The sequence below is a fragment of the Rhagoletis zephyria genome, unplaced genomic scaffold (genome assembly GCF_001687245.7).
Source record: "Rhagoletis zephyria isolate East Lansing unplaced genomic scaffold, Rhagoletis_zephyria_1.1 Rzeph_scaffold_05740, whole genome shotgun sequence".
NCBI classification, from domain to species: domain Eukaryota; kingdom Metazoa; phylum Arthropoda; class Insecta; order Diptera; family Tephritidae; genus Rhagoletis; species Rhagoletis zephyria.
In genome coordinates, this window is record NW_016162823.1 from 3,112 (window position 1) to 14,446 (window position 11,335).

At 33.8% G+C, this 11,335-nt stretch overlaps 1 protein-coding gene across 1 annotated transcript in view; it reads left to right on the forward strand.

Moving 5' to 3' along the window:
- Window positions 1–277: 277 nt before the first annotated feature.
- The window catches only part of LOC108372424 (protein prickle-like), a gene marked incomplete at its 5' end in the record, with an annotated part of 35,161 nt that continues 24,103 nt past the window's right edge, over window positions 278–11,335 (forward strand). The window contains 3 exons of the mRNA XM_017628106.1: window positions 278–674; window positions 5,674–6,055; window positions 9,387–9,416. Of these exons, the coding sequence (XP_017483595.1) occupies window positions 278–674; window positions 5,674–6,055; window positions 9,387–9,416 (809 nt within the window). The remainder of the gene's footprint in view (window positions 675–5,673; window positions 6,056–9,386; window positions 9,417–11,335) is intronic.

Here is an 11,335-nt window from a genome sequence, read left to right on the forward strand (position 1 = left end):
TAAAAATCTACGTTATGTGGGCGAAGGTAAAGTCTGGGTAGTAAATAAATACTTATTTAAGGAAATTTTTAATTATAATTTGAAAGGAAAAGTACCCGGCTTAAAAGAAGTCAAATATATGTACATGCCTTCAAATTCGTCACACGATGGGTTAATTTATATAAATTTGTATGTATGTTAAGTATCTACTCATGTGTCCGATAATTGATTCAGTAGTATGCTAAATAAATAGTTTATGTAGACTTAATATACGCTCTCCTTAATTATAAATTTATTTAATTACTCACATTGTATATCCTCCAAACTCATTCATTTCCCTTCGCTTATATATATCATCTTTTCTTCTCCATTTCTTTCGCTTTCAGATCCAGATAGTGGCGCAGCAGTGAATAATGTTATTGGCGGTCCACCTGGTAGTACACCACCACCCTATGCGTCCGATGGTAAAATGGTGAATTCCCAAGGCGGTGGTGGTGGTGGTGGCGGCGGCGGTAGTGCAGGCGCTGGCGGTGTTTTACTCTCCGAGTTGCCAGAACCACCAATACCGGTGTCCGAAATTGGTCCAATCCCACCGCCGCCTATGTTTTCCACACCGAGTCCAACATTGATTGCTGGTCGGCCACATGGGCCGGGTGCAATGAATGATCAAGGTTATCAGGATTATGATTATGATGGTAGGCATGGTCAATGTGAATACATATTATTAGTTATGTGTATGTACATATGTATGTACTACGTATGTGCTTAAAATGATATTTTTGCAAGTATTTGTAGGCGCGTGATTTGCAAGGACTCTTTTCATATTTTGCGCAAGAAAACTCAAATTTTTTTTAAGCTTTAAAGTCTTCAAAATAATAACATATATTTTTTAAGAATTTACGAACATTTTCTGGATTGTTTTGCTCGTTCAGCAAGTAGATCTGTATACGTTTAGTAGTAAAAAGAGCGGCGGTGAAACCCATCTACTGCTGCCCTGCAGGGTTGTACGTGAACGCAATCATATGCGATTGAAATCCGTTGAAGTCACAATTAATAACTTCAATTTTTGAATGCAGTCATTGACGTAACGTTTTGACTAAAGTCATTTGGTGAAATCACTTAATGACTTCGTTTTTAGTGCAGTCACAAAAATGTTTTTAACAATTTTAATATAAACGACAAATAATCATAAAAACAGAATATTTATTTCAAAAGCGTATGAATTATTTAGAAAAATTACAAACAAATAGGAGCTTATAGCGCATTATTTATTTTAAGCAGCAACAACTGTTCGAAGCTGTCATCTGATGGATCATTTACTTCTTCGAAGCAAAAATATTTCTGGAATGTTTTTTCCAAAGCTTCTGTTTTTCTGCATGTAGATGCTTTATTGTATGGGTTGCTCGTATTCCGCGGTTCTGCGGTATTTGTCGTAAATATCGCCAGCGTAGGTAGAAGAAGGAAACCATATACCATACTGTTTGCTATCTCTTTGTAGAAACTGGTTGCAGCAATTGCAAATATTCCTTCATGCACCTAATATCACTCTCGTAGAATTTCGTCAATTCCTGTTTTTCACACAAAGTGCTCTGTTTTTGTTTATGTGAAATCAAAGCCTTGCTGGAATCTTATTAGCGAATTCCACCTCGTTACAACGGGATATTGCAATTGTGAGCCTAACGTGAAACATTTTGGTGTGAAGATTTCGGTCTACTTATTACTGCAAATGTAGTTAAAAACATGTTTTTTTTTTAAGAAAAGTAGAAGGTAGAAATTTAAATTAAATGAATATGTATTACTACTTTATTACTTATTCATATAATACACGTATTTAAAATGCAGATTAACTAGCCCTGACGGACTGCAAATGGCTTCAGTGAGAGACTTCATTCAAATGACACCAATTTTCTTCAAAAAGGGGATTTCAATTAAATGACTAACAAAAAAGGACTTCAATAATTAGTCACCAGTGAGTTAACTAAGGACTGTTAAATTTGCCCTTAGTCATAGAATACAAAAATTGATTGCAATAATTTTGTCAAAAAAGCAAGTGACTAATTATTCGCAAATGAATGAATGAAATCATTTACAACTCTGCTACCCTGCCAACTTGAAGAATTTTGTCAATGTGCGAAATTATGTTTACTGTATTATTTATACTCCTTTAAAACAGCTATTAAAAAGCTGAATAAAATTGTTTTTGCGAAAGCAGTGAAATTTTTAGATATTTATAACCCATAAAAATCATCCAATGAAATCGATCATGTTCAGTTATGTAGTAACTCAATATTAAAGTACTAAATATTTTGTGCCACTGTCATTTGTCCTAATGACTTCCTACAATATTGAGGGCACTATGTTTACTAACCCTCTAGTTTCTTCGAAAGTAGTAGGGTCCCTAATATCCTGGATTTTGCTTAAGTCTTTGTCTGTATTTTGATGATAATTTCCCAGCCTTCTTTTGATGTAATAAAGATTCGATCCGATTGATATTTGGAGTGAACCACTGTATCCTTTTGAATTAGCTAATCTCATAAAAACTAAATGATCAAATCTTCCACCTCGTTCTCCAGTTTCGTCTTATGTTGGCAAACAAATATTTTGAAAAAAAAAAATCGAATATTTGTCGAAGTTATAAACTGTTATATATTAAAATATTGCAAAATGGATAAATATTCACACTTTATCGTACAAAAAAAAAAATTATAATTGTTATAAATATGTGTTTTTGCAATAGTTTTATTTTTTGACGATACTTTTTTTCGTTATCCACGGTACTGTGAAAAGGCATTCATGCTGAAATATGCGCCGATCGATTACCTTTGCAAATCTCTAAAAAAAAAATTATTTGCGTAATTTAGTGGGTTTAGAAATGTTGGCGTCCTTAACCGAATTGAATTAAGCTATTTCGATTTGATAGAAAGCAATCGCATTTTTTCGCCTGAAACAATGTAAATTAAAAATTAAAATAAAACAATTTAACCATAAATTACATGCTGTCATATATTAAAAAGCAGTTCCGTTCAAACGATGTGTTTTGAGACAGCTTTTATTTCCATTAAAGTCTATCAGCAGAATATTGACAAAATGAACTCCCGGCCGAAATGATTATTTATTCGTTTCGATCCAATTGAAAAAAATAAAAGCTGTTTTTGCGCCAAGGCAATTTAAATTGGCGCAGGGCACGCGCAATCCAAAGGCCTGAACTCAAATTCAAATTACGGTTCGAGTCAAATTTGATATCGAATACCGCGATTCGGACCCTGAATCTTCTCCAGCCCTTGCGACTTTAGTCAAAAGAGCCAAGCTTTGGCCATAAAATAGCTAAAAGGGGACTGTTACCAAAATATAAACAGACGTAAAGTGGTCGCGATCGTTCAGAATTGGTCTCTTCAGCTGTATTCAACCAGCGCTGGCATGCATGTCACTCATACGCCATGTCTTCTATTAAGTGCCAACATGGCGTATGAGTGATTTCTACTGGGTATAACAGCAAATTAGCTAGAATAAAAAAATTACAAACGCATTCATATTTAAGAAGCGAATAGGCAAAGCTAAAGATTTATTCTAGTGTTTTTTTTTCAATCATTTTCACTTGTTTAGATATTTTATTGTCTTCAGCTTTTTTTGTTGCCTTTTAAAATCATAGTCGTTTTTTCTGGCTTGACTTTCCGCCACTGCTTGTTTGTTCTTCATTTTTTAATCCATCAATTTTATATCATGACAGGACTTAGTGTCAAAGCGATTTATGTGTGCATCAATGAAAAATCCAAATGCTCAAACTTCTTTGAATTCTACACATCTCATGCACGTATTTCATTATTTTGACATCCTTTGTTATTCATTTTAAGCTATTTTCATTTATTTTTGCTACCCACATGCTATTGCCAATGTCATTGTTTTATTATTACGTCATAGGCTTTTTATGAGCATTGTAAACACAATTTTATTGCCAGTTTTTCACTACCTCTAAAGTGTTGATAATGCTCTTGAGTTTACATTAATGGGTAATTCTTGTACGCGCATTAACTTAAACAATACATTCACATAAATGTATGCATATTTATGTTGAGTGTGCTATACACATTAGGGTGCATCACCAAAAAAAAAGTGACAGTCTTTCCACCGGAATCATATACGTTACTATATTTAAAGACTTCCGCCAAAAAAGATACGGAAAAATATTAAGTTTTTTTATGAAAAAAAATAATTGTTTTTAAAAATTCTTTTCCAAAAAATCACCTCAGATGATAGAATAGTTGAAGCTTAAAAGGCTTTTTTTTATTTTTTTGAGCTTGAGGTCGTTTTTAATAAAAATAAATAACAGCAATTTACATATAGCAGAAGTTAAAGGTCTGCATAAAAATGTTTGAACATTTATTAACAAAACAAAATAATGTGATTTTTGGTGGTATTTTCAAATCTGTCCAACACACGTAAATCTTAATATTTTTGCGAAATATTTCGGCGAAAGTCTTACAATAAAAGAGATTTTATAGTTCCGTTGGAAAACCCATACCGCTTTTTATTTTTTTTTTGATGCCCCCTAATGTGGATGCATTAAAAGGTGTACGTTCTTGGTAGTATTAAGAAGACAATGATGCTGCTACTTAAATTTACGTTTCATTTTGTATAGCATCCGTCTACATATGTACATATATACATACACCTACGGTCAAAATTATAGCAGTGCGGCATTTTGACCATATTTATACATTTCTTATAAAAGTGTAGCTCATTTTGTAGCAAACGCCCTATAAATCCACATTTCAAACTTCGTTGAAAATTGAAAGTAAAAACGCCCCAAAAGATGCTAAGGAGTTTGGCGAAACGTCGGGCAGCAAAGTTAAGAAAGTCTCTTTTTTGCACATAAACTAATAAAATCCAATTATCCAACGATAAGTAAAACTAACAACATAAAAATAAAAAATTCAACAGACTTTCACCAAAAAATTTCAAACTGTATATTCAGAATAAAAAAAAAAATAGTTATGCAATTTTGAAGCCCATAAATTTTTAGATTAACAAGTTGCAAGTTTGAACTGGCAAGAAATTCGCATTGATTTTTTTTTTTTTTTTTTACTGACACTGCTAGAGATTTTCTTCTATATTAAAAGAAATTTTTAGCATACTTTACATGCACAATAGCGTCAGCAAAAATATTATTCAAAATCAACGCGATTCTTCAGTCACTTCAAAGTTAATTTTAAAATTTAGTGGGCTGTAATATTGCATACCTAAAACTTTTCTAAAAATTCTGAATAAAATGTTTGTAATGTTGGTGAGTATTTTTTGAATTCTTGAAATTTTTGTAAAAGTTTGAAATGTGGATTTGCATGTTGTTTGGTATATAATGAGCTAGACTTTTATAAAAAAAATAACAAACATTAAATAAACGAACAAAAATAGCAAACACTTTTAAGAATGTCACACTGCTATTATTTTGATCGTAAGTGTTACTCCTTTTTTATTTATTTTTTCACACCTCATTTTAATAGTTTGTGTATCATAAATAAAAAATCTTACTTTTAACACCGAAATGTCAATAAAATTCGCTACAAATCGCTTGTGTAATCCAATGCTTGTAGAAATATTTAACATACATAAGTACGTATCGTGCACATTTCTATATATATCTACATACTTATTTAATTTTTTTTTATTTTGTTAAAATTAAATCCTTTTCTCGTTCAGATCATGAACCTGACGATGATCAACTAGACTCCGATGAGGAGTATATGTTCCAGTTGCGACAGCAACAACAATCATTACATCCCAATCATGTCGATACGCAGCGCATTGAGGAAATTCCAGCCAAAGAGCCAAAACCAAATGCAGTTCCTCTCAAGTCGGCACTGAAGAAGAAGCCCGGCCAAACGTCCACGTCATCGCCGGCCACACCCACACAGGATCACAGCAATGCCAATGGCAATGTGCAGCAAGGCGGTGGTGGTGGAGGTGTTGGTGGCAGTAGCGGTGGTAGTGGTGGTGGTGGTGGTGGTGGCGGTGCAGCCACATCGGCTAGTCAGCGACCGCTGGTAGTGCGACAGGATGCAACCAACAGTTATTCGTTGAAGTGAGTATATATACGGGGTTAGTTGGTAAGGAGGGTAAGGGATTATTAAATTTAAAATTATTAAAAAAAAAGTGAAAGCAAGGCATAATAAATTGAAAAGTGGTAAAATCTGCATTCTTTTTTTATTAAAACTCGATTAAAGAAAAAACAATTTAAGATTGGTTCTGCTTTGTAATCACTTTTACAAAATATAATGTTTTCACAATTTTGAACTAAAGTGGTTATTTCCTTTAATATGTTCAATAGTTATAATGGGGTTAGTCGCATAAAATCTTATCAAATTTAAAATAGAAATTTTCTCATTAATGAAAATATTTAAGAAAAAGTAGTTCATCTGATTTGTCTAAAGCAAAGCGCTGTGAAGAGTATAACCCTTAATCGTTAATTTTCTAATAAACGATAAAAATTCTGGATGGCCAACCAAATGTCATTCACGAGCTGCTGTTGTTAGCAATAAATAAAATTTTAAATCACAATTCAATGACTATTCCGCTTGTATAGCGCTAAGCCTAACCACCTAAGCGATTTTAGCCGAATCTAATAAAACAGCTGATGTCAGTTAGAAATGCCAAATGAAATCAGATTTCAGCGCTGGCAGACATATTTTTATGTGCATCTCTATGTTCCCATTTGGGAGTCTGATAGAAGCCGCTACTTGTTTCTCTTCTGTACCAGCTGACATCAATTGGAAATGCCAAGTGAAATCCAGTCCCAGTGTTGCTAGAGAAAGTTTTCTGCATATTCTCTTTTGATTAGAAAATGTCCGTTATATTTTCTACCCGCTATGGCGGCTTTAATAGGCGACGTTCATTTGGCTGATCCAGCGCTAGTTGGCGCATATGACGGAAGCGGCCTTTCTTGTATGTAGATTAGGCAGACCATATTTAAATTCCAGTCGGCAGACACGCTGTTGCTTGCATGCATAGCTCAAATGGCGGGCCGTCAGCGCCAGTGACTTTGTTGTGTTTTATTCTCAAACAAGTTATTTGTACTTCGTCGTAGTCGAGTGGCAGAACATCAACTCCGTCTTTTTTCGACAGCGGGTTCTGGCTCATCTTCTTCACTTTTTTCAGTACTGTTACCGTTGGGCAAGGCAGAGCACTGTTCTCTCTATAATTGCGGCACGCTCTAGACTTCGGTCAATAGGTCGCTCTGGTTGTCTTTATATGAATATATGAATTCGGCCTAGCCTTAAAGCCATCCGTAACTTTCACCAGACTTTCTGATAAAATTGTCGAGTGTATTTTGCGGTGGGCTAGCCTTTAAAGCTTCTCGCACTCGCGTATTTGGTCTTTTTCTTTTAATTAGGAAACTACGTCTTGTTTCCCCCTTCAGAATAGAGTAGCGAAATTGCTGGCAGTCTTTTGTGATCCTAGCTTTTGGACATTAAATTTTCTTTGTACTGCTCGGTACATCTCGGCTGCAACAAGATACTGCTGCTAGTCGATGTTTGTCCTAGGATCATACATAGTCGAATAGACTAGAATTGCGACGCATCGATCACAGCATACTCGATTTTCATTCGGTCTGAAAACAGCCATGTGGTTTGATTGATCTTCTTAAACTGGAACCTGGGACTGCAGACTGCCATTCTTCGGGCCCTGAAGTCGATTACCCTATGCCCGTTATTGGATGTTTCCTTTTGGTGGCTAAAATTTCCCATAATGGGACCAAAGATGCTCAGTTGTGCACTCTGCCATTGAAATTGCCAAGCACCACTTTTATATCGTGACGGGGCAGTACTCTTAGGTGCGCTCCAAGCGCTCATAGAAGACTTCGTTGGAAGCCTGCTCCTTCTCTTTTGTTGGTGCGTGGATGCGAATGAACGGGATAGTGAAGAAGTGGCGAGGTGCCCTTCCAATATAGTGAACGACCAAATTCGGCACGAAAGCCCTCTCCCACCACAAATCCTACATGTAACTTTGGCTCTTTTACAGATCAGCACTGATGCCTGCCTTTCCCCGTCGACCGCATTCTTTAATTGGCGCCGATGTCAGCCTTAGTTAAACTTAGGCACCTACCCAATTAAGGGTTTAGACTTTTCGGGTGTATACCTCAAACTATACTTTTTTAGACGTGGACTTCATCAACGAAAACGGGGTTCTCTTCTCTGCTTCCGTGCTTTTTAGTCACTTTCATTCCATGTTTGTTTTTACGTTGCTCGGGCCACAGCCCCACCTCTTAGTGAGCAGACTTCAGTGGGCACTTAAAGCATTGTACCCTAAAGTAAGAAATCACATTCATTTCAGATTTTTTCCTGAATACCAACGAAGAAGTTAGTTGCTGCACACAGAAGCTTATCAAGAATACCCCAACTACGAATATTGAGTTGATTCAGAGTCCTGGAAATCATTGAATATAAATATATTTTTCCATGCATTAGAGTTTCTTACTCACATTTGTGTGGAAATAAGGAAAAATCATTAGGTGGCAAATTGGAGTTGTAAATCGGGATTGCCCCCATCAAAGTTTTCAAAAATCCTTTTGTTTAAGCTGATGTGCAGGAGTTCGCATTGTCGTGTGGGAGTTTGTTATTCTTACGGCTGTTGCTTATCCTTAATACTTCGAAGACAACCGGCAAACAGAACCTTTTGATTTTCAGTTTTTTTATTTTGGCAGTGCAATTTTCTTATTAATTTTATGCAGAAATAAGCCCACTGTATCACTCTACACGCCGTCTAAATTCTTTCCTAATCTCATTTTCTAAAGTATTGTATTTAAGCACAATATCTATTACTTCATATTACACTTTTAATTCGAAGTTGTGAAAACATAAAACCGTATTTTTAAGTACTTTTAAACTTACTGCTCCTCTTGATAGATTTAATTAACAGAAAAAAGTTTACTTAAATGTAGCTTACCCGAATTACAGAGTTTATGTCCGTTTCCCTTAAACTTTTTCTAAGAATTTCCCGTCCTGCATTTTTTTTTAGTTTTCTTGACTCGTCCCCTTTTGTGTCACAGATTTTATAAATATTTTAACAAATATTTGTTAATTTTTTTATAAACAAAATTTTTACTAACAAAAAATGCAATACCAAACAAGCGCAACCCATCCCTGCAAAATATGTAAAAACAAACTTGCATAATTTTATTTACTATACTTTCTTCTTTTCTTTCTTTTTCCTACTTATTTTCTCATTCGCCAACCAATTAAAAAAAAAAATTAAAATAAAAAACAAAAACAAATGCAAAATGAAATCGATCGCAAAAAAAAAAAAATCAATCAACCAACAAATCAACCGACAATAAAACAATAAACGAAACAAATATCCAAACCAATCAACCGCATTTGTTTTTTATGGTATTTGTACTACTATCCCCGAATTAGGCCAATACTACGACCACGGATTAGAATATGGTAATAATTTAGATTACTTTTATCAATTTGAATGGTTTTTTGTGTCTATATTTACTTTCTCACTCTCAACTTTGTCTCTATCATCACTGTCCACACCCACACAAAATCCCAAACAAACACAAAAGTCAAAACATTTTTATGTACGTACATTAGGCTGCATCACCGCCCTCCTTACAAAATAGAAAAAAATCGATAGTGTCTTTTTCATCGGATATATAAAATTTATTGGCCCGTAGTCATAGAGAAGTTAGAAAAAGGTTTTAGCGATTAAAATTGTATTTTATAGTAATCACCGTTTTAACTCTTTCATAGTCAACTTGAAGTGCATTTTATGGCAAAAACTTTGAAATGAGGAGAACGCGATTTTAAAATCGTGGAATGAGGTTCTAAGTTTTGTTTAGTTGTTGAAGTAGTAAACGCAATTGTACCCAGATTCGGTTTTTTATTTTTTTAATATAAACATTATTTTATTTTACTTAAAAAAATTTTATTTTAATACTTTTTTTGTTTACGGCAATTCACACAATAATTTCAAGTTAATCAAATGTTTTGGAGTTTAATTTTAATTAAAAAGGTCACAACAACTATAATTACATAAAAAAAATTTAAATTATATTTAAAAGAACAAAAAAAAACATGTAAAAAATGTTTCCTGGCATTGGGATTCGAAGCTACAGCAGGCACAGGGTGAACTAATTAAAGTACTCGTATTTGTTTATATTTCCGAGTAAATTTTTACTCTTTATATGGATAGCTCTGTTCTCTCTCGTCTTAACAAAAAGCTGTTTCTAAGATGTCTATGTCTTAAAAATCTATTCTAAACTTAACACTTTATTTTAACAAGAATGAGTTTTAATATGGGCCATTATATTTTAAGACTGCCACCAAAATATTTCGTAAAAATATTAAGATTTACGTGAGCTGTACGTATCCGAAAATACCTCCAAAAATGGATTTTTTTTTTATAAATAAAACTATTTTTTTTTTATATATTTTCTAAAAAATTACCTCAGATGATAGACTAGTTTGAGCTTAAAATATCGTATTTAGAAATTTTAGCATCGAAATCAAAATAGTTGCGCTTGTGTAGATATTCCAAATCGTTATAGCTCACGTAAATCTTAACATCTGTCTAAAATATTTTAGGCGGCAGTCTTAAAATATATTAAATTTTATAATTCCGGTGAAAAAGCCGCAACTTTTTTTTTGGTGATGCACCCTAATATACATACATACAATACACGAAATGAGTAAATTTATATGAATAAATAAACAGAAAATGAGAAATTTATTTTTTGAATATTTATAAAATGGAGCAAACGTTTTTTCCTCAGTAAACCTAAACAAATGGTTTATCTTTTTTAGTTATTTCTAGAAAAACCTGCTGCCCCTCTGTCTCCCTAATTCCTGCACAGCCTTGCATACATTTTTGGGCACAATTTATGCATTTTTCTTTAATATATAAAGGATTGTATTCCCTATTTTGCGAGAGCGCTGCTGCATGCCTTAATATTCATATGTACATATGTGTGTGCTTGTGTGTATTTATTTGCCTTTATTCTACTTAGTACTAGCAATTACACTGTACAACAACAATTTTGCAACAGAATAACCTTGGTATATTTTCGAAAGAAGAAATCTTCGCTTCGAATTTTCGCTGAACAAAGTCATAGTCCTAGTCATTTTTATTTAATATGAAAATTTTCAGAAAACAATTTATTTTTTGCTTAATTAGAGCTGTAATGTTTGACGAAAAATGCTTTATTTTAAAAAGTTATGTATATTTTGGTACATATCTGCACACGGTGGAACAGCCTCATCAGGAGTCGGCGTAGAACCTCAATTTTCCGTTTCCAACATTTATGGACATAAATATAGAAAACAAGTAAGAAAGTCTAAGTTCGGGCGGAGCCGAACAT